At 35.7% G+C, this 24,681-nt stretch overlaps 1 protein-coding gene across 1 annotated transcript; it reads left to right on the top strand.

The window, feature by feature from the left end:
- The first annotated feature begins 3,065 nt into the window (after positions 1-3,065).
- Positions 3,066-24,681, top strand: LOC127871650 (uncharacterized). The gene is made up of 8 exons (XM_052414769.1): positions 3,066-3,109; positions 6,070-6,124; positions 6,884-7,460; positions 8,076-8,199; positions 10,925-11,009; positions 15,491-15,561; positions 22,564-22,638; positions 23,934-24,681. The coding sequence occupies exons 2-8, from the start codon at positions 6,079-6,081 to the stop codon at positions 24,252-24,254; spliced, it is 1,299 nt and encodes a 432-aa protein (XP_052270729.1). The 5' UTR covers positions 3,066-3,109; positions 6,070-6,078; the 3' UTR covers positions 24,255-24,681.

The raw sequence follows: 24,681 nt of genomic DNA on the forward strand, positions 1-24,681 counted from the left end.
TCGTACTGGATGTTCACAATCTTGCTAAAAGCGAGGATTTGAAACTCTTCGCCAAAATTGCTTCGATTTAGCCAATTTTTATGACACTGATATTCAATGCGAAGAACTGTTTAACGAGATTCAGGACTGTAAAATGTTACTAACTAGGAGAGGACTGGTGATTTCTTACCATCAACACCTTTGGAACTTATTTCTTTCATTGTGTCGTATGGTGATGATGTATTTCCCAATTTGCGTATTGCTCTGCAAATTCTTTTAATATTTGCGGTGTCAATAGCCAGTTGCGAGCGTTCCGTCAGCAAGCTGAAGCTCATTCTCTCATACCTAAGGGCATCGATGGGACAAGATCGTCTCTGTGATCTCGCACTTCTCAGTTTAGAGGAGGAAACGTTTGAAAAAAAAAAAACTTTGATGCTATCATTGACAAGTTTGCGGGCATGAAGGCTTTACAAATTAATTTAGTATGAAGAATTTTGGAATGGGCGCATTGGGTGACTGTTGCTAAAAACCGGCAATATCATTGTGTTGTCGTTGTAGAAGTAAAAATTGTATTGTCTCCAATTGGTCTTCCTTGTCTGTCTTTTTAGCTCACCTGAGCACAACGTGCTCATGGTGAGCTTTTGTGATCGCCTTTTGACCGTCGTGCTACGTTCGTCGTCATCATTTGCCTTGTTTGTTAAAAGTGGTATTATGTCATGTTGCGTATCGACTTATGTGCTCTTATTTTTCAATGAGACCGAATACTGCACTCCAATGTTTCACAGGGAGAAGGGGCGCACATACATTGTCACCGGGCGCCGAGTAATGTCGCTACGCCTCTGACAAAGACACTATTTTGTTTTACGCATCATTTCGGTTTACAGGACTCACCAGTCACGTAAAATATCGAAAAGGTTTTATAAAATTTATTTTCATAAACAACTGGTAGCAAAATGAGTTGCAGATAATTGGTCAGTAACCACATTTTAACTAACTCTTTTGACTTGTTAATTCTTTTCATCTCAATTCAACGGTGAAAAATGCCCATACTATCACTTTAAACTAATCCGGGATACTTATGCTAAACTGGTCTTGTTGGCTCATTTTTGGCAAATTAATTTCAAATTAATTATGGTCATATAGTTTATGTAAATACATGTAGTCTTAAGGTTCATGTAGAGGCTTCATTTTGAAAAATGTGGGACCCCAAGCATTGAACTCAAATTTGACTAAAGGAAGAGTGCCACATTGAAAATGTATACATATATGCTTTAAAGGATGTTTTTCCTTCAAACTGCTACCAATTTTGTACATCAACGTATCATACCATCCACAAAATCAATCAAAATACAAAGCGATTTTAACACTAAAATATACATTATTTTCAAAAATCTGAATCATGTTTATTCCACGTATTTCGGCGGAAAATTATATAACTAGTGAATAATATCGACATTGACGAGGGCAAGTTACGCTTAAATAGTAAAACAAGTTTACATATCTAGAAATATCAAAACTCGAACACATGTCATTTCATCACCATGGGGGCAGCCATTTGTAAATTCATAACATAGAAAGAAACATGCTAAAAACTAACTCATCGCCTAATTGACATTCCAAACGGTTGACGATGACAAATGCATTGGGTTGTAATCTTTCCGTTGATGTTTGCAAACTGCACGATCAGACCTCATAAACACTCAAAAGAATAACTATGTAAGAAGCATTTCACCAATGTTTACAATTGTTGTCGAATCACCATACTTATATTATTGCGCATAAAATAGTACGCTTACAGACTGACAGAAAGATCGATACGTAACTCCGTTAAATTCATCACGGTATACTATTCTATTGATAATATATAATAACACATCGCTTTAACAATCTAAAAGGAGAAATAATTCTTTTAAACAAAGTTTTTAATAACGAAAGTGAAAACAACGGAAGTTAGATGGATATTCTGTGAGATGCACTTCGGCTCCAGAAAAAACAATACAAATAAACTAAAAAAGACGTGTGGGGGACAATTTTCAGCTGGAAAATATTTGAAATAGGGTAAGTGATGATATCTCTACGTGGTCATTTCTGTTATTGAGTGCGATCTCTTGCTGAATAATGTTAATAGTTGTTTTACTAGTTGCGAACCAACTGTCAAAATATGTTTGTGTTTTCTCAGGTATGTGTATACACATACCCGGTTTTCTCACTACTGCACGTGGTTTCGACCGATTTGTTTTGCACGTTTTTCTACGGAGCACAGCGAGGGCCACGTTTTCAAAATGGGTAGAAGTAATCGAAATATAAAATCAATCGGTTTGCCAATTTCTTTATAATTCTTTACAATTTTATATGTCGTCTGCAATCTATTTCAATTTTAGATGGTTTAAATTTGCAATTTGGTTGAGAGGTAAATAACAAAATTGTTAAGCCTTTGAAGAAGAATTGTGACTCTTACTATCCACCATACCTGGATTTTTAAAAAGTAGTTACGTTTTAGTTATTTTTAGAACTTTGTTTAGGAAATTTATCCAAAATAGGCAGTTGAATAAAAACTCATTTGTTGTTTTATGACAATAATTTTCTGTGAAATGTTGCTAACTTGACCTTGTATATGTATATAGCTTTGTATTTATTCAACTTAAGGTAGTGCATATCCTTCCTAACTTTAGATTGAGATTTTGTAAATTAGTGTAAAAATGTATTGGTTTTAAACCAAAATATGAATAAAGCACACAAATATTGAATGTCAAAAATGTGTTTATGTTATTCTATCCGTCTTTAGCTTTAAAATGATATATAGTTTGACCATATTGTACCACATTGAATGAAGAAAAACCAAAGCGAATTTTTAATGAATTTTATCCCCCCCATGAACCTTAAAATGGCCTCTATATTATCGAAACTCATACCCCAAAAAGCATTTTAAGTCTCAGATGCGTAATTATCTGTTATCTACGTCTCTGACAGTCTTTTGTTCTGGTGTACGTTCACTAGTTATTGCAGTCTGTGTTCAAGTCTGCACGTTTCATTATAGTATGAAACCAAGGGAAAATGAGAGATTTTTTAAAACGGGCCTCAGAGAGCTCTTCAGTCAGAAGGTCGGAAAAATTCCGCGAATTTCAAAACGGTAATATTTGAGATATAGTGTTCTTAAATTCGCGATTGTATATTAATGACACGTAAATATCGATTATGCTTAATTTGATTGATATAAACATCGGTAAACCTAACTATAAGCATGTTTGCGATTACCCGGAAGAAATAAATTTGTTCTAATTGACATTTTATCATTTTGCACCCTTGTCGGATGTTTCATGATTCGGACAATTGCGTCTAGTCATTAAAATAGTTCAGTTCATTACAACGGAAGAATGATTAAGATTAAAGACGTAAATTTTATAACACAATGTTCATCGTTGCCGGAGGTTTCATGATTCCGACAATTGCTCCTGATCGTTATAATGGATCAGTTTATTATGTATGGAAGAATATTTTAGATTAAAACTAAAAGCATACAATATCCAAATTTAGTTTTATGGGACCTAAACACTGGGCCTGGCAATATGAGAACATCTTAATTATCGTTAAATGTCATATTTGCTTTTATTGTAATTTTATAGAAACCATGTTTCGTTTAAATTATACATGTACCTCAATAACATGTACAAAATCTTGTAAACTGTTGTTGAAGTAAATGACATCAATTTCAATGCAAACTTCTGTATTTCCTTGTAAAGAATTAAGACTTGAGTAATTTGTTAAAACTTAAATTACAAACCTCTCAACATGTAACCTGACATAAACATGAAAGCCAGTGTATTTTTTTCTCCATTTTGGCAAAGTCCCTTCGGATTGATAAAAAATGCTGCATTTTGCCTAAAATAAGGGTAAATGCTTCAAAATTTGCAATACAAGTGTTTTGAGTATTGTATTTTCTAAGGTTGAACTTATATTACTGGATGGAAGATGTTAATTTTTTTATAAACCTACAAATATAAACTTTAAGGTCACATTTAGGCAAAATATATATTTTATGCTCCCAATAGGGTGGCATATAGCAGTTGAACTGTCCGTCAGTCAGTGCGTCCGTCCGTCCGTCGGAAAAAAACTTTAACATTGGCCATAATTTTTTAAATATTGAAGATAGCACCTTGATATTTGGCATGCATGTGTATTTCATGGAGCTGCACATTTTGAGTGGTAAAATTTCAAGGTGAACATCATCCTTCAAGGTCTAGGGTCGAAAAAACAAAGTCAAGGGAAGTAATAAGCTTTAAATGGACATAGTTATCTGACCTGCTCACGTATATATTTTTGTTGAATAAATCAAAGCAGCGCAGTAGGCGGCATTGTGTTTCTGACAAACACATTGTGGTAAAAGGTCAAGGTCATCCTTTACGGTCTACGGTAAAAAATACAGATTTAAGGGAAGTAATAAGCTTTGAAAAGGGAGAAAATTATTCAATATTGATCATAACCACTTTATATATTTGGCATGCATGTGTATCTCATGGAGCTGCACATTTTGAGTGGTGAATCTACAGTCACGGTAGTGGCTTTTAATTATTTGCTACTAAAAATAGAGATTTGTTACAGACAATTATTTTCAAGGGAAGTAATTTATATAATTATAAATCTCATTTTATATATTTTCTTACCTAGAATTAAAATTCTTTTCACAGTTACTGAACAGATTTATTATTTTGATTATTTATAACCCAAATGATTGATTTTTCAAAGTTTTTGTTTAAATGATATAATTATTATTTCTTTGATGTTCATAACACACCTGTGACAGGTCGGGCTACCGTAACCTCGTGAAGAGGCCAGTAGGACCTGTAAATAAACTCTGAAACACACATACACACCTGTGGACTTATGTCCATATATACATGATGAACTCTGGCTATGATCTCTTTTAAACCACAGGCCTTGGTTGTCAGTGATGTCTGACATGGTCATAATTGACATGACGCCTAATATCTATGATCGCTCCGCCCGCTTAATCACATGGCTCAGCGGGTAGCAAACCTAGACAAGCTAACACCAAAATGGCTTCATTGCCTATATACTGTATGTAGATTGACGCGATATTCCGGATTATTTTTATGGACTTTTTGACACCATATGACACTTTTTTACGGAGTTTGTGTCCTTTAGTTATTCTGCGAATGCAAAAAAATATACGTTTATAGAGAACATCAGTTAATTATAATGGCTTTTTCGGTACATGAATAACGCTCTCAAACGCTTGCGCCCTGACCGAAATCGAACCTGTTATCACGTGTGATGTTGGTATTAGCAATAAATTAACACTTTTTCAACGGCATTTACCCATGTTATTTACGAAACATTTCCACTCGTGTATTTGACACGAAATAGCGCTTAAAACTGGGATTTCGGTGAAGTTTTACACGCTTTTTGACACCGAGTGTACCAAAATCCCACATGTTATGACGTATAAAAGTGATATTAATAATATTAAACATTGCTTATGGGACATTTATCAATCACTATAATTGAAAGTGCAAGACAGCACAATAAGTTTGGTCATTGTCAAATATAAAGTAGGGCTGTATGAAGGGGAATTCAGTAAAGCTACCTGTATCAGACGCTGGCGCAGGTACCGACTTCTCCCAAGTTCGGCATTTATTGGTTATATCAGTAATAATAAATCTTATTATGTGGGATTTATCGATTCAATTCTATTAAAATAGAAACATATAATCGTTTCACTTGTTTCTGACACACAAAAAACTCTATTTATAACGGGGATTTCGTTAAGTTACGCAAAGTTGGTACCAATCTTCTCTATTATTCTACAAGAACACGTGATATAATGCATACTTAATAATGCGTAGTTATTTCTAACATAACATTTCCAGTTTTTTAAATAAATCATCTCCCCAAGGGAGATGATTGCTATACCTGCCTAATGATAAATAGAAATTTTATTTCAATGCGGCGCAGTAGGGGGCATTGTGTTTCTGACAAACAGATCTCTTGTTTCTATTGGGAATGGGGAAGAATAACGGACTTGATTTTGAAAAAGAAAAAATAACACTGGAAACCTTAATATTGTTTTAGGTAGACAAGATGCCATCAATACCAGTGCGCAAAGGAACAACATTGAACAAGAGAAGTAAAATAACTTTTTTTGTTTAATCCACATTCTTAAAGATATCTGAAAGGCATCAATAAATTTACATTGAATACAATTAAACAGAACTGATTCACATTTTTCATTATTAAATCAATGTAACGCGTATTGTTCAAAATTGTGAAAAATTTAGTTGCGAACTTCATGAAATTGTGAAAATTTTAGTCGCGAACTTCTTGAATTTGTGAAATTTTTAGTTTCAATTTTCCCAAAATTGTGAAAAACGGCCATTCTCACAGAAGGAAAAAAAGCCATTACTGCTTAATTAACATAAAGGGGTCCTTCTACAAACTTTCCATGGACCATAACTATGTGTTTCTAGTATATTTGTAGAGTCAGAACAGTTACTTCTGTTACTCCTTTAGTCGCTTTTCAAATTTTAAATAAATCAACAATCCTAGTGATAGAAATGTGTGTGTGCTAGCGTCTTACCCAGATAGAGTAGATTTAGGCCCCAGCAAGTCAATTTCAAAAGTTAGTAGTCCGGCTCAGCATATGTTTTCTTTTAAGTTTTGAACAATTTTATGTAATATTTCAGTGAACATCCCTGAATAGGGTTTGTCTATGAAAATAGGCAACATGGAAAGCCATGAAAATTGATTGCATATTAGTATGTTAAATATATAGTGATTAATGTTGTATCTTTTTTTGTTTGTTCAAAGTAAATGTAATATGTACACAACTTTTTTCAGCCCTATCGTTATATTTAGTTTCAATTGCTGCATCCTTCATTGATTTCAGATCTCCCAGAAACTAAGGAGAGAAACCCAAAAAATAAAATTCAAAGTAATAATGCAAATGATGAAGATAACCAGGAAATGGTGGAGGATATGGTTGAAATGGAAAATGATGATCATGACAAAGAAAATGTGAAGCCATCTGCTGTGATGGAACCACACAAAGAAGACTTGAAAACAAATGTGACCAATGAAAGTAGTGAGAGGAAAGAAGTCAATGCATTCAAAACACATAACCCTGAGAAACCTCTGGATACTAAGTCAAAAATAAAACAATATCAGCATGTAAACAAAGTGAAGACAAATGGAGCAAATGCGGCCACTAAACTGCAAGGTAATGGGAAGTCGTCTGAAAGACAGTGTAATGAGAACCATTCCGCCAAAGCAAAAACAAGGCATCTGTCTCATGAGGAGCAAGGTGCACGTCCCAAGACTGCTCTACATGGCGGCTTTGAGATGAAAGGATCTGAGATTGATTCTGAGCAAAGGGGTAATAAAGTTCATCCTATGGTGGAAGGACAGAAGAAGAGTGGAAGTAAACTGCTGTCTATGGTGAATGAGCCGCTTCAGCAACACAAAGGGTTTGTTGGCATTAATCCAGTAAAGCATATCTCACCAATCTTCAAGTCAGTACCAGATTGTGTTTTTGTGTGTGGGTTTCCTTAATATAAGAACTTTGTCTGCATTAAATGATAACATACAAAGAAAGTAGCTTACATTATTCACTTTTTTCATTCAAGAATACACCCTTTGCCAAAGTAAAGATGAAGTTCATAGAAACAATATGCAAACAAATTCTAACAAACTTTGCATTTTTAATATACATGAGGCAAGATTTACAATCATCAGTAGAACATACATGCACTTCTTGTGTTGGATCCTTATCCATCTTATCAGTATATGACCCTCGCTGTGGGAAAACAGGGCTAAATGGATGTGCGTAAAGTGCCTCCCAGATTTGCTTGTGCATTCTGCACAGGGGAATCAGGGATGACACTTCGCTTTAAGTGGAGATTTTTGCTAAGAAGAGTTCGTCTAAACGCAAAATACCATAAAAGCCGACAGGTCCCTGCCATGGCTAGTATGGCTAGATAATTGACTCACATGCATTCAGCCCTGTTTTCTTCAGAATGCAGCTCAGGTTAAAGCAGGTCTGCTCTTTGTTGGTTATTTTGCACAGGTTGTTCTATCTGCAGCCCCAAGTTTGGGTACCTGAGCAGCAAGAAGGACCTGTTGGCTGAGAACAGCCGTCTGAATGCCCTGCTGCAAACACAGGAGGCTCAGATCAAACACATGCAGGGGGCCTTGGATAGCAACCAGGTAAACTGAGGAGGGCACAGTGTATTGTGTAGCTACATCTGGGTAAGATCTTGTCTAAGACCAGAAAGCCAGTTTTAATTTTATGCTCCCCTGAAGGGAGCCATATAGTCATTGGTTCATTGCATCGTCTGTGCTTTTGTCTGGAAGTAAATCCATCTTCTTGTTCTGAGCTGGATGTATAGAAAATCATAATATTGATAGAGGGCTTGAAAGTTGAATTGCAGAGGAACTATGTCTATTGTCTTTGGGACTTTTTTAACTTTTTCATTTATAGAGAACATTGAGAGAAAGTGCAGATTACAAGAACTACAACTCTTTTCAGTAATTTTGGAGCTACATTTTATTGCTTTTAAATTATATTTGTATAGTCTGTTTCTTTTTATGCCCCGGGATTGAATGATCGGGGGTATATTGTTTTTGGCCTGTCTGTCAGTCTGTGTGTCTGTCAGTCTGTGTGTCTGTCACTAAACTTTAACATTGGTCATAACTTTTGCAATATTGAAGATAGCAATTTATATTTGGCATGCATGTGCATCTCATCAGCGTTATAGATAATTTTTTACCCATGGGGGTAAATACCCCCACTTTTCATTTAGCATGTGGGTAAATGGTCAAATTTTGCCATGCTTGAAGGGTAATTTGCTAAAAGTAAAACAAAAATATAGCCGGGGTACAGACACACTACTTTAATCATGTTAAACACAATAAACTATGTGTATTCCTACATAGTAGCATTGTATTGTTGGCAGATTTTCATTTGAGACGAACTTTGTCTTTATCGTCCACCACCGTGAGCCACGGAAAACTGTTTTGCCAACTTTCACAATACACTGTAGTTGTTATATGAGCGTTTAAGTGTGTCCTTTTTTATTTGAAAACAGAGGAAATCAAATCATTTAGTACTGGCAGTACATGGTTTTTACTCGATACAACTTTTGCCGTATAAAAAGAATCAATTTTACTTTGAGAAGTAATTTGTTTTGGCTTCGAAGAAGCCATGCTGACCTCTTCATGTAAATAAACACATAAGCGCTTGACTGTCTGTTATAAAAATTAATACTAAATTTACCATGCGTCTAGATGATATAGAGTATACATACAGACTGGCTAACTATTTCTACAATCCAACGCACAAATAAGCTCTAATTTTTACGATAGCCAGTCTCATATTTTGGCGAAAGACAATCAGCTGTTTATATTTTTTGTTTACGTTGTACGCAGAGAATTTACATCATTTGCGTTAGTCCAGATTGGCTTGCTTAAATGTACGCACGGAAATGATAAATTGAGCGTATCTTGATATTTCTAATGCGTATATTACGCTGATATGCAGCTTATCTAGAACGCTGCTCATGGAACTGAACATTTTGAGTGGTGAAAGGTTAAAGTCAAGGTCATCCTTTAAGGTCAAAGGTCAAATATATGGCTTCAAAGCAGCACAGTAGGAGGCATTGTGTTTCTGACAAACACATCTCTTCTCAGAGCTCCAGATAAGGATTTGTGAAATTAGTAACGGTACTGCCACTGACAGAAAGAAAAGGAGTAACGCTTAAAATCAATTAGTACCTGTACTACCATATCCAAAAATACAGGTAGTACTGTTCTACCCGTGTTCTTGGATATTGAAGGGTGTATAACTGACTTTACAGAAACATTGGCAGCAATTATAATACTAGTAAATATATGTAGCTTCTTAAACAGTTACTGTATTAGGTTTTCCATTCTGAATTATGATGCTAATACAACTACACATTAAAACTCATGACTAATACTATTTCTTCATTTTTCTTGACAAGAAAACACAAGCCAACTAGTAAGCTAAGTAAATGAACACTTATTTCACTGTCTCATCCGTTTCCCATCGTGTTTTCTAACGTTTTACGCCACCGATGCAATCAATTCGTTTAATATCGGGGCGACAATGTCTTTTTCTGGGTTTACAGATTTAATGTCAGCATGGGTAGAAGACACCGTATGTAGTCATTATATGACAACAAAGTGTTGTTTTGAGCCACTTTCGGTTAAGCCGGCATTCAATTGCGCGCAGAAATGTCGTTTTGACGGATTTACAAGTTACAGGAAATCACGCGACAGAATAGACAATAATATATGAACCCAGTCTACAACTTTTCGGTAATTTAAATTAACGAAAAGCGCCGTTAGGTTAGAGACAAACAAATCACGCCGCGCTGACGCAGAAGTATCGGTACGGCCAGATTTTTTTCGTAAATGCGTAAAATGGATATTAATGTCGTAATTGTACGTCCACTTTATAAAAATAAATGTGTAAATCTTCATGAAAAAGGCGTATTTACGGCTGTACGGCCCTTATCTGGAGCTCTGTCTTCTTTTAGCATGACATTCTTATTATTTATAATATCCATTGCTTGTGTGGTGCGTAAGTCTGCAAGTTGTGAATGTATTTCAATCAACATTCATTTAATGCTAAATGGCTTTATGAAAAAATGCCAAGTGCAAGACTATACCCTTCTTATATTATGGTATAATTCAGAGTTATTTCCTTTTATAAATGTTAATTTATGTTCAAGCAACTCCACAGCAGAGCAACGTGTTGGCCTGGAAACTATTATTTTAGTAGAAAAGTCAAAGAAGCCCTCCTGTTTTCTTCATGGAAATTTTAGAGCATGACCTATTACTTGATACAATCTGGGATGTTCCCTGTTCATTTTCAAAAACTTATATCTGTTGTGTTAATATTTGACAGGAAGACATTGCTAGGCTGCATCAGGAGACAGAAGACACCAGAGAGCTCTATGCTGAAACGCTGGTTCGACTTAATATTGATCCAGGTGGGTGGTGATTACAGTAATTACTTGAAATGGGTCATTTTAAACTGATTATCCCATATCATCATGATTTTCATTTTTAAAGCACAAAAAGCCAATACTTTTTAAACGCATCAAAGGCATAAATTATAAATCAACACATCACTCATGACCAATTAGGAAAACACACTTCCTTGTCAACTCAATTAATAATCACTATAATCGCTGTCAGGCAGGCAATTTACCTCCACTTATTTAATGTCTGTACTTTAATTGGCATTGTATTACCTGGTAATCCCATATTGTCCAGACTTCCATTTCTTAAAGCATAATCAGCCAATATTGACTATAAATGTGCATAAGAATTGCATACAAAGAAATGTATACAATCATGCAAGTGCTTTTTCAGCTCACCTGAGTGCAACATGCTTATTGTGAGCTTTTGTGATCCCCTTTGTTCCTCTTTGGTCATTCATCGTCAACATTTACTTGGGTCACTATAAAAACCACATTTATTTCCAATCTTCATGAAACGTGGTCAGAACAATTGTCTCAGTGATATCTTAGACAAGTTCGAAAGTGGATCTGGTTGGTTGAGAAACATGGCTGCCAGGGGACTTGGCAGTTTCCTTATATGGCTATAGTATAACCTTGTTAACACTAGAAGTCACATTTATCGTCCAATCTTCATGATACTTTGTCAGAACATTTTTTCTAATGATAGCTTGGATGAGTTTGAAAAGGGTTCAGGTCTTTTGAAAAATGTGGCTGCCATGGGGCGGAGCATTTTTCCTCATATGTCTATAGTAAAACCTTGTTAACATTCAAAAAGTTGTATTTTTTAGTCCTATCTTCATAAATTTTGGTCAGAACATGTGTCCCAATTATATCTTGGACGAGTGGAAAAAAGGATCTGTTTGGTTGAAAAACATGGCCGCCAGGGGACGGAGCAGTTGTCCTTAGATGGCTTTAGTAAAACCTTGTTAACGCTAGAAGTCACATTTATCGTCCAATCTTCATGAAACTTTTTCAGAGCATCTTTTTTAGTGATAGCTTGGATGAGTTCCAAATTGGTTTGGGTCTGTTAAAGAACATGGCTGCCAGGGGGCGTGGCATTTTTCTGTATACACTGTATATGGCTAAAGTTAAATTTTTATGACACTCTTGAAGTCTCATTTTATAGTCCAATCTTGAAACTTGGTCTAAAACAGTTTTTCTAATGATACTGTAGCTCGCTCGGCTAAGTTCGAAAATGGTTATGGTTTGTTGCAAAACACGGCCGCCAGGGGCGGGACATTTTTTATTATATAGTGAAATCTTGTTAACACTCAAAAAGGAATATTTTAGTGGAATTAAAATGAAACTTTAATAGTAAGAACACTTTGTCTCCTATGACTTCAGTAAAAACTTGTTGATGCTATATAATTGAACTTTTCTTGAATTTTTGTCCGAAACGCTTTCAGATATTGACTGGATTTTAGCTGTGTGATTCCGTTTACATGACTCACAGATAAAGTTCCAGTTTCGTTTGGGTCCATAGATTTTTGACAAATTTATGGGCCTGTGTACATGTACTTAGAAATAACTCTTTTCTGGCAAGGCTTTTTTTGTTCTGTGAGAATGGTCGTTTTTCAGAATTTTGGGAAATTCAAGTCTCAAATTTTCACAATTTCAAGAAGTTCACGACTCAAATTTTCACGATTTCAAGAGGTTTGTGACTAAAATTATTTTAACAATTTTAGAAAGTTTGCAACTCATATTTTCATAATTTTGTACAGTTGGCGATTCATTTTTTTCACAAAATGGGGGGGGGGGCCAAGTACTTCACAAAAACAGGAAAAAAGCTCTGTCTGGATTTTTTCTGAAACACTTACAGATACTGACCTTATTTTGGGGGTGAAAGTCTTCTTACATGACTTACAGATCAAGTTTGAGGTTTATTCTGGTCCATTGATATTTTTTACAAATTTACGGGCCTTGGACAATTTTTTTTCTAAAATAGCAGCAGCTCCAAAATGCTGTAGGGGGCATTGTGTTTTACAATCACATTTCTTGTTTTATATTTGTGTACAGATCGTTTTTGCTTCTTTTGTTTCACAGTGCTATAAATACATGCATTAGTTTTTATGCACCCATTCAAAACGGCACGGATTATAAGATCACCCTTGGCGGGCAGCGGTGGTCAGGCGGCATCCACAGCAGTTTCCGCTCTCTAAGTCAAATAGTTGTCATCCGATCTTCACCAAACTTGGTCAGAAGTTGTATTCAGACAATATCAAGGTCAATTTTGAATATGGGTAATGCTGGGTCAAAAACTAGGTCACTGGGTCAATTAGTGCATTTTAAGGATTTAGCATGGTGTCCGCTCTCTATTTGAAGTACTTTTCATCCAATCTTCACCAAATTTGGTCAGAAGTTGTGTCTAAATGATTTCTAGGACAAGTTTAAATATGGGTCATGCTGCAGCTGGGTCAAAAACTAAGTCACGAGGTCACTTAGTGCATTTTAAGAATTTAACATGGTGTCCGCTCTTTATTTATAGTAGTTTTTATCAGATCTTTACCAAATGTGGTCAGAAGTTGTGTCTAGATGATACATGTACCTAGGTCAAGTTCAAGTATGGGTCATGCCGGGTCAAAAAATAGGTCACAGGATCAATTAGTGTGTTTAAAACAATCACAATTGTGTCTTGTACACTTATAGTCCAGTAGTTTTGATGTCATGCAACAATTGTTTTGCTGGTTTTCGTTCCTGCTTTTGCACGATTTTGAGGAAATTGACAGTAGGCATGTTATTTACGGGTACTTTTCTGACCACAAGACTGTCTGGATCGGTATAGTTTGTATGGTTAGTTATGCAGTAAAATGGTTAGTAATGTAGTTGTTGCTTAATTATAAAAAATATATCAATTTGCCTTTCAAATGGTTAGTTATGACATAAAACTATCATTTTGCCACTCGAATGGTAAAGTTATCAAGTTGTCCAAAACCTTAAAACGGGCGTATCTTTGACAGTTTGGCCCTCTTGTTTGGTTAGTGATGTGATTGCAAGACATTGCATTCACATGTAACACTTGTCTCCCTTCCTCAGAGATCAAGGTCACACTAAGTGGTCAGATGTCAAATACCTTGTCTGTACTGTACTGGTCACTCATTATCAAATTTAAAGTAACTCGCCCCTTATGATCACCATGATGGGACAGAGTGTTACATGTATCACCTGTCTCCTTAACCAAAAAGGTCAAGGTCATATTAGGTGGTCAAAAGTCAAATAATGCGTTGAGTTTAAAAACAAATGTGGTCTGGAATGTGGGGGCATCCATGCCTTATGGTTGCAGGTCTTTTTATGCCCCCGGTAGGGTGGCATATAGCAGTGGAATTGTCAGTCCGTCTGTCTGACTGTCAGTCTGAGTGTCCGTCCGAAAACTTTAACATTGGCCATAATTTTTGCAATATTGAAGATAGCAACTTGATATTTGGCATGCATGTGTATCGCATGGAGCTGCATATTTTGAGCTGTGAAAGGTCAAGGTCATCCTTCAAGGTCAAAGGTCAAAATCCAAGGGAAGTAACAACTTTAAAGGAATTTCTATTTTTTATCATTTGGCAGGTATAGATCATTTTCACAAGTGAAGTAATATTTTTATGCCCCCGAAGGAGGGCATATAGTGATCGGACTGTTCGTCCGTCTGTCTGTCACACTTTGCGTTAAGGTTTCGAAAAATGCTCATGACTTCTATGTCGCTTCAGATAGCAATTTCATATTTGGCTTGCATGTGTATATGGACAAGGCCTTTCCATACGCACACAAATTTTGACCCCTGTGACCTTGACCTTGAACTTGGGGTCCGCGTTTAGGTTTTGAAATCTGTGTTTAGGTTTTGAAAAAAGCTCATAACTTCTATGTCCCTTGAGTTATAACCTGCATATGTGGTATGCATGTGTATATGGACTGTGTATATGGACAAGGTCTTTCCATAAGCAGAAAATTTTTGACCCCTGTGACCTTGACCTTGAACTTAGGGTCTGCGTTTAGGTTTCAAATCTGTGTGTAGGTTTCGAAAAATGCTCATAACTTCTATGTCCCTTGAGATATGACCTTCATATTTGGTATGCATGTGTAAATGGACAAGGCCTTTCCATACGCACATAAAATTTGACCCATGTGACCTTCACCTTGAACTTAGGGTCTGCGTTTAGGTTTCGAAATCTGCATTTAGGTTTTGAAAAAGGTCATAACTTCTATCAAGCTTTTATAGGGGGCATAAGTCATCCTATGGTGACAGCTCTTGTTTAAAGGGATATAATAAAAAAAGTTTGTTAATTCAAAGGGGCACAGAAGGGGGCATTGTATTTCTGACAAACATATCTCTTGTTGTATACCCGATGTGTGTGGAATGTTACAGTATAAAATTGATGATAAATATATCTACTTGTAGGTCACTTTGTCATTTTTCCACTCACACAAATCATTAGACTTACCAATATACATGTACTTGATTTCAGAGACCATGAAGCCCATTAAGCCTAGTGCAGAAAACAGACTGCAGATGCAGGCAATCAGGGAGACAGCTAAGGTACCAGTATTTCAAACAATCTTAGATGCAACACAAATTTGTCAGTGATCAAATACACAAATGGACAGTTTAAAGGGTGGTCATATTTTTAAGCACGTGCCCAATAGGAACAAAGAATGCTAGAAGTGGTTTTGGTAGTGTTGAAATATGATTATCAAATTGAGTTCCTGTCTGCTTAAATAACACATGGTATGGATATGTTTTTTGCTCATTATCCCTAAGCAGAAGTTATTGTCATTTCTATATAAATTACATCCCGTTAGGAGAGGGAGTCACTGTCTCTCAGTTGGTCATTTTGTCCACCTGAAATGTTATAAGTTTGTGGAGTGGACTAACTCCACTTTTTCTCAGTCGATTAAATTTAAACTTAAAAATATTTTGTCACAATGAATTTTTTTAGTAGATGTGCAAGACATTTTCTATCCCTGGTGATCCACACATTCCCGAGTTATTTGTAGCTGACAAAACAGTGTGGGAGTACAAGTCATGTCTGTTTACTTTCATGTTGAACATTTTCAGGAGAGTTCAACAGAACAAATCAATATTCAGCAACACAATTTATATTATGTAATTTTTACACATTTTTGGGACATTCCTGTCAAAGATTTTTAACCAGGTTTTCCAAAGGAAAAAACTGGTTATTAGATTGGCGAATATAGGCGGGCTGGCAGGCAGAACGAGCTTGTCTGGGCCATCACAATGTCATTCATTTTGAGATTTTAAAATCATTTGGCACATTTATTCTTCATCATTGGACGGTGGGTCGCGCGGAAGAATTACTTAGATATCTCCAAGGTCAAGGTCACACTTTGAGTTCAAAGGTCAAAAATGGCCATAAATGATCTTGTCCAGGCCATGACTATGTCATTCATTGTGAGATTTTAAAATTACCGGTACTTGGTACATTTGTTCACAATCATTGGACAGTGTATCATGCGAAAGAATTACGTCGCTATCTCCAAGGTCAAGGTTGCCACGACTAAAAATAGATTGAATTTGACACAAGGGGGGTAACTAGGAACAATCAGTAACAATGCACATTTTGAATTTTTAGCTCACCTGAGCACAATGTGCTCATGTTGAGCTTTTGTGAGCGCCTTTTGTCCGTCGTGCGCCGTCAATATTTGCCTTGTGAACACTCTAGAGGCCACATTTATTGTCTGATCTTCATGAAATTTGGTCAGAACATTTGTCCCATTGATACCACGACTGAGTTCGAAACTGGGTCAAAAACTAGGTCACTAGGTCAAAAAAAAAGAAAAACCTTGTGAACACTGTAGAAGTCACATTTGATGCCCAATCTTCGTGTTACTTTGTCAAAATGTTTGTCTAAATGATATGTTGGTTGAGTTCAAAAATGGTTCCGGTCTATTGAAAAACATGGCCGCCAGGGGGCAGGGCAGTATTCCTGATATGGCTATAGAGAAACCTTGTGAACACTCTAGAACTCACAATTTGTGCCCAATCATCATGAAACTTGGTCAAAACATTGGTTGCATTGATATCTCGTACGAATTCGAAAATGGTCCATATCGGTGAAAAAACATGGCCGCCAGGGGGCGGGGCAGTTTTCCTTAAATGACTATAGTAAAACCTTGTTAACACTCTAGAGACCACATTTATTGAAAAAGATTGGTCTGTATGATTTCTTTGATGAGTTTGAAAATGGTTACGTTTGCTTGAAAAACATGGCTGCCAAGGGGCGGGGCATTTTTCCTTATATGGCTATAGTAAAATCTTGTTAACACTCTAGAGGCCACATTTATTGTCCGATCTTCATGAAACTTGGTCAGAAGATTCATCCCAATAATATTGTGGACGAGTTAAAAAATGATACTGGTTGGTTGAAAAACATTGCCGCCAGGGGGCGGGGCATTTTTCCTTATATGGCTTTAGTAAAACCTTGTTAACACTCTAGAGGTCACATTTATTTTCTGATCATCACGAAACTTGCTCAGAAGATTTGTCCCAATGATATCTTGGATGATTTCAAAAGTGGTAACCTTTGCTTGAAAAACATGGCTGCCAAGGGGCGGGGCATTTTTCCTTATATGGCTATAGTAAAATCTTGTTAACATTCTAGAGGCCACTTTTATTGTCCGATCTTTATGAAACTTGGTCAGAAGATTCATCCCATTAATATCTTGGACGTGATACCGGTTGGTTGAAAAACATGGCCGCCAGGGGGCGGGGCATTTTTTCTTATATGACTATAGTAAAACCTTGTCAACACTCTAGTTATGTTATAAAGTGCTGCTTTAATGTATTCTTACAATGAAGACAATGTTAAGTTAATATCCTTCCTATTTTGCATGTTAAACTTGCAATAATGTATAGATTCTTAAAATAAAATATCACCATTTATTCATAACGTCTTTATTTTTTCGGCGTAAGCTGTATTAAGCCAGCTTTTCACCCTGACTTGACCTTTGTAAGTGTCCAATAATATTCAAATAAAATTTCCTGCGGCTAGGTACGAATGAATACACTTCATTTATTCCATTGGCTGATTTGAGTATAACACCAGAACATTGGAAACATATCCGCGTCTTTGTAACACTGTTTTACTGCATGAAACAATTTTATCTCTAATGAAAAGGCTCAATAGATAGAACAGTTTTACAATCAATTTTCGACATAAATACAGTTTGTGCGTTCACCTTTTATTTTCAGAGAATTACCAGCGCAAAAGCGTTTATACTAAAGGCTATATTCTCATATTTAGTACTTACTTGCATTGCATTTCAACCCGCGAGGTTTCGGGTCAATTCGCGGTTAGTTTGTGAAAGTCAGAGTTTATATACAGTTCATCACCGGAGTTCGCAGAAGGGGTTGCGATCTTTTCATTGAAGGAAAAAATTTGAATCTATGCTATTTTTGTCTGATGGAGTAAATAGTTCGTTTAGTCGCTTTGTCGATATATCAATATTTTAGGCACAGCTGTTGCCTTGGTCGTGTACAGTTTGCGTAAACAAGCCGTCGTTTCAGCAGCAGAATTGTTACCTAACTTTAATGCATTGCATTCCAATCCGCAAGGTATCAAGGTCAGTTTGCGGTCAGTTGCAGAAATCTTTATATAAACGCCGTCTCGTAAACTTTGTGCACTTGAAGTCTGTTTTGATCAGAAAGATACTTAATAAAGATATTCGGCGATATTATTGTGGTATGTCAATCATCGATTTTTAATATGTTTTCAACATTTGCATGATAAGGACCAATTTTGATAAAATTAATTAGAAATATTTATCCATTTAGACCAGTTTATTAAGCATGAGCACAATAATTCACTATACTATAATTATGCAATTAAATAAGATTCGAGTATTGCCGGCTGACCTATTTGCACTCGTTTATTTTCATGTTTCTTGTGTTTTTCTATTCTGTAAATATAGATATCTGAGTAATAATATCACATAAAGCAAAATAAGCCACGAAATCTGGCGCAACACCCCGTAATTGATTTGCTTGTGATGTAGCTAAGAACTGCGCAGAAAAAAGGCATCCGCATCTTTTTATCTCATAGAGATAACTTTTGATCGTTCATAAACATCGACCACAATCAACGCCGTATATCTTTTTTAAAGATATTTCTTGTTTTATTTAATTCAGTTGACCAATTTTCATGAAATTTGGTCAGAACATTTGTTTCCTGTGTAGTAAAGTTTGGTTTTATTATGTCATTATTATGTACCTTTAACTGTTTTATTTAATTTTTCATAACACAGAATGTTCATAATTAACAACTGTTTTAGTCATTATTACTTATGGTAAGCCTATCAACTAAGAGATAGCTGAAAGAAAGACAACATGTACACAATTTTGCAGTATCTATCTCCCTTGTTTAACCTGCTGAGTCATATTCCCCAATCTATTTTTCGGCATAAGCTGTATACGCCAGCTTTTCACCTTAGCCTGACCTTTGTTAGCGTCCAATAGAATTCAAATAAAACTTCACGCGGCCAAGTACAGATGAATACACTTCATTGACTGCATTGGCTGATTTGAGAATACGACCAGAACATTGGAAACATGTCCGCGTCTTTGTAACACTGTTTTACTGCGTGTTCAGCATGAAACAATTTTATATCTAATGAAAAGGCTTAATAGATAGAACAGTTTTACACTCAATCTCGACATCAATACAGTTTGTGCGTCCACCTTTTATTTTCAGAAGATTTTCAGCGCGAGAACTTTTGCACTTAAAGGCTATGTTCTCATATTTAGTACTAACTTCCATATTCCTGTCAACATGTTAACATGTTAAAGTATAGAGAGCAGTGGAAGCGAAGACTCACTTTAATGCATTGCATTTCAACTCGCGAGGTATATCGGGTCAATTTGCGGCCACTGTGTGTGAATGTCAGAGTTTACATACAGGTCATCGCTGCGTCTCTACCCTATGTGCTGATCGGAGTTCGCGGCCAGGAAAATAATCGTTACATAATAAAGACGCTATAGCGTGAACTAGGTGAACTGGAATTTTCTTTAGACCAGACAGATGTTAAATGAAGATATCCAGCGATATCATATGGTATGTCAATAATAGATTCTTAATGTGTTTTACAACAATACCATGATAAATATTATTTTTAATTAATTTAACAAGAATTATGCCATCATATTGACTAATGAATTAAGCATGAGCGCAATGATTCTCGATACTGTTAATAATCAAATCAAATAGCAACGCCAGACAAACCACTAAAACAGGTTTGTTCGAAGAACGCGCGTATGAATATTTAAAATATGTACGGATACTTCGCGTGTGGCCGATTGACTCATATGTTTTAATTTCACTTCCATTCTTCTTTTGGTTTTCTGTTTTGTATCTATACGTTTATGACCAGCAATATGTAATAATGCAAAATAAGCCGCGAAAACTCTGCGTATCATCCCGTACTGCGTTTGCTGCAGCTAAGAACTGCACAGAAAAAGACATTCGCTATCTATGATCTCATTCATTGAAGTCTTTACCTTTCATTAACTGCAACCACAAAAACGCCGTATATCTTTTTTAAAGATATTTCTTGTTAGTTCTGCTCTAGAATTTGTTAGACCCCAGATATTGATCATTGCAGTGTGTAACTATTTACCTTACTGACCCTCTCACTGTGCTGTATGCCAGATGTTAATATCAGTGGTAAGTAATAAAAGCTGGTTGAACTGTTTGATATATTTTATTTCACAGTGGGAGTATTTAATGCATGTTTTTAATAATTAACAGAAAACAGGGTTTTTTTACCTTATATAACAGGCGCCGAATATCAGCATCTTCCCCCACCAAACTAGGCTGGTTTTTTCCCCTTTCAGAACCAAAAATTCCCCCTAAAAAAAAAAAAAAAAAATTTTTTTTTTTTTTTTTGAGAAAGATGTGTCTCATGATTATAATATCTCAATTCTATTTCAATTTAATCTTGCAAAACGTTATAAATTATGAAAAAAACAATATAAAAAGTGCAAACATGTACAAATGTATTGTAATAATGAGAGAGTAAGTAAACAAATCCCCCAAAAAGAGGAATGCCGCGAAAATTCCCACGCGCACAATTTTTCCCCAAAGTGGAAAATCCCGCGTAAAATTTCCCCCACATATGGGCTAAAGGCCCCAAGTTCCCCCACAACCCCAAAAAAAACCTGGAAAAATATGTAATTTAAATGCGAACTTCAAAACAAGATTCCATAATGATTCACTCTATATAATTAATATTTAAGATATGTTAACAAATATCAAATGGATACTCTATGAAAACAATGAAGAAATAATTTCAATTATAAGTTTCTGGAGTTAAAAAACAGAATCAGAATGAACCTTCAAAATCAAGATTTACCTTTCTTATTTGCCGAGTTAATTTATCAAGATTAATCATTTTCAGGCTTTATGTATTTAAATGATGTCAGAAAATTGAAAATAAAACGGTAATGAATGATACACAATATAAATGAAATGAAATATAAAATTGATACATTTTCATATAATTTCTAAATTGTTTAGTGTAAAACAGCCTACTGTTGAATAATATGTTTATGAAATGATTCAAGTAAACGGCAATACCTTTACTTAATTGAATTACAACCAGTCAGCAGTGTCGGAAATAAGCGATTGTGGAATAAATATTTCCGCATTACATAAGTGCTCACAAAGTTACATAACTCGTTACCATCTCGTGACCAGTTCACTTGCGTAAGTAAACTAGACTGCACTACCACACCTGGATACGACAGTTGAGTTCGAAAATGGTTTGGATCTATAAAAAAACATGGCTGCCAGGAGGGGGGTCTTTTTCTTTATATTTATATAGTAAAAAAACATGTCAACATTCTAGAAGTCAAATTTTTTGCTTAATCATCATAAAATTTTGTCAAAACATTAGTTATGTGGATGTCTCGGACGAGTTTGAAAATGGTCGTGATAAGTGGAAAAACATGGGCACCAGGCAGTGGGGCAGTATTCTTTATATGTGTTTAGTGAAAACATGTGAACAGTCTAGAAGACATTATCTTCATGAAATTTGGACATATCTTGGAAGAGTTCAAAAATGGTTCAGCTCTGTTAAAAACAACATGGCTGCCAGGGGGCCATTTGTTGTTCATTATTCATGAAAAATTCATGTAAGAAAATTGTTTCATTGATATCTTGGGCTGCAAAAAACAGGTCATTTCTTTTTATCTCAGGTGAGCGACTTTGGGCCTTTCAGACCCTCTTGTTTTCCTTGATCAGACTTTTTTTCAAATTTAAATCAACGTTGCCATGACTAAAAATAGATTCAATTTGATGCAAGGGGGTAACTAGGATCAATCAGTAACAATGCACATTTTGAATTGTCTCCCTTTATCAGATTTTTTTTTCCAAATTGAAAACCTGGTTTTGTGACAATTTTGTCCCTTGTTAAGTATTTTTAGTGCTGTTTTTTTTTCACTGTACATGTATATGAACATGTGCTTTATCATGCCTTGCTGAAGTATAAATACATCTTTCTTATATGTTATTATTCAATCTTTCAGATGAGAGTTGAGTCCCTGTTGGAGCAATTGGGAGAGATGCACAATAAATCACTAGCTGGACTTGCATTCTTAAGGGTTGGGCAGTTGTCGTATTTATTGTAGTTTTTGTTATGCCCCCGAGGGGTGGCATATAGTTTTTAGCTCGGCTGTTTTCGGAGGAAACCCGAAGTATTGTCATAGCCAGCTTGTCGTGTCGTGTCGTCCGCTTTGTGCTAAAACATTTCCATTTTGTCATGGTTTTGAAGATTGGCTCTAAAATCAAAGTGCTTCAACCTACAACTTTGAAACTTCGTATTTAGCTGCACCTTGATTGGGTCACTAGGTCAAAGGTCAAGGTCACTGTGACCTCTAAAAAAATAAAATCTGACAAGCTTTCATTTATTCAAAACTGCACCCGCAGCCGAGCGTGGCACCCGTTATGCGGTGCTCTTGTTTAACTGTCCATCTGTCAGTCTGTCCGTCTGTCTGAAAACTGTAACATTGGTCATAACTTTTGCAATATTGAAGATAGCAACTTGATATTTGGCATGCATGTGTATCTCATGGAGCTGCAAATTTTGAGTGGTGAAAGGTCAAGGTCATCCTTCAAGGTCAAATATATTGCTTCAAGGCAGCGCAGAAGGGGTTTTTGATTTTGTATTTTATAAAAAAATTATACATGAACATGCAGAAAATATGTATTAATAATAAAGTACATCTACACATGTTTACATAAACATGCATTTTGAAATGGCTGATCAAATAATCCGAATTGGGGCAATGTTGGTCCAACTGATAATTGCACAAAATGCATATGCCAATTTTTATGATGAGTTTTTTCACTCATCAAAAGTATAATTCATGTGTATTTGGAAATTGTCCATGAGTATTTTACGCAAATACGCATCTTATCTGGCCCTCTGTACAGAAATGAGTCGCCATATGAAGCCAGCGTAGCTCTAGCCCAGTCTGTGCTGTCTGGTCAAGAGCTACCCTGTCGTATAATGAGACCATGAAACCCTGCATGACTTTATAGCAGACAGTGTTGCACCAGGCCAGACTGCACCATTGGGCAGAAGAACCATTTCTGCATTACACTGGTCAAATTATATGTGATGTTGAACTTTCTAAGAACACATGCTATTTCATTATTTTTGCGCTAAGTTTTTATTCAGAAGTTTTTTAAAGGATTACCCAATATATGAGACAAAATGATTCTTTATTACATTTAATTTTAAAATTATTCATGACTGCATGTATTTTGGAAAATATTCTGGTATCTTCTGAAAATTCTACATGCATTGTCGAAAGATTTGAATAAGGTGCCCAATCTTATTTTTCCATTTATTAATTTTATCAAATAGCAATAAAAAATTAAGACTTTGTTTCAGGATGCATCTCAAAGGAGACTGGACAAGATGCCCTATTGTGTCATCTGTGACCATGAGGCTAAAATCAAAACATCAACTTTTGATCCAGTTGTTCAGAACAGTCAAGCTCAACATGTTGGCATCAGTGCCATTGACAAACCAATATCTGCTAAAGAGTGCTCTGAAAACACTGCAGCAATCCACAAATCGGCTGATGTCAGAAAGGACAAAACAGCAGAAACATTGGAAGACAATTTTAAAGCAATTGACTTGAGCAAGAAAAGTGCTGAAATTCACACTGAAAATATTCATGCTAATGATGATGGCCTTATATTAGCCTGATGTTTGGTATGTGAGTCTACCTGCATGACTTTCTGATCAAGGTTGAGTTCTTCTTTAAAGTGTGGAGTTGTTCGATAAAAGTGTAGTGAGGGGGCATATGTGCCTTTTGTTGAGGTTTTCATTTTCTGTAGTAGGTATATTTGACTGACCAATGCCATGCTTGTACTTTGATAAAATGGCATCTACGTCAAATACCGTCATGCAACTAAACTATGTATTAATTGTTTTTATAACATTTTATTTTATTTACTTTTAAGACCATTTGATGAAATGATCAGCCATGGTCTTTTCTGACCTTATTTTATTAAACTCTTCCTGGAAATTAGCTAGGAAACTCACCAAATTTAAAGTCACTATAACGCTCAAAATCAACGAAAATTTCGTTAAGTATTTCGTAAAATAAAGTTAACACCTTAACAATCAGTGT

Source organism: Dreissena polymorpha, chromosome 3, assembly GCF_020536995.1.
Source record: "Dreissena polymorpha isolate Duluth1 chromosome 3, UMN_Dpol_1.0, whole genome shotgun sequence".
NCBI classification, from domain to species: domain Eukaryota; kingdom Metazoa; phylum Mollusca; class Bivalvia; order Myida; family Dreissenidae; genus Dreissena; species Dreissena polymorpha.

Coding starts and splice junctions, on each gene's coding strand:
- LOC127871650 (XM_052414769.1), top strand. CDS start 6,079: ATGCCATCAATACCAGTGCGCAAAGGAACAACATTGAACAAGAGAA. Junction 11,010..15,490: donor TCGACTTAATATTGATCCAG/GTGGGTGGTGAT, acceptor ACTTGATTTCAG/AGACCATGAAGCCCATTAAG. Junction 22,639..23,933: donor CTGGACTTGCATTCTTAAGG/GTTGGGCAGTTG, acceptor ACTTTGTTTCAG/GATGCATCTCAAAGGAGACT.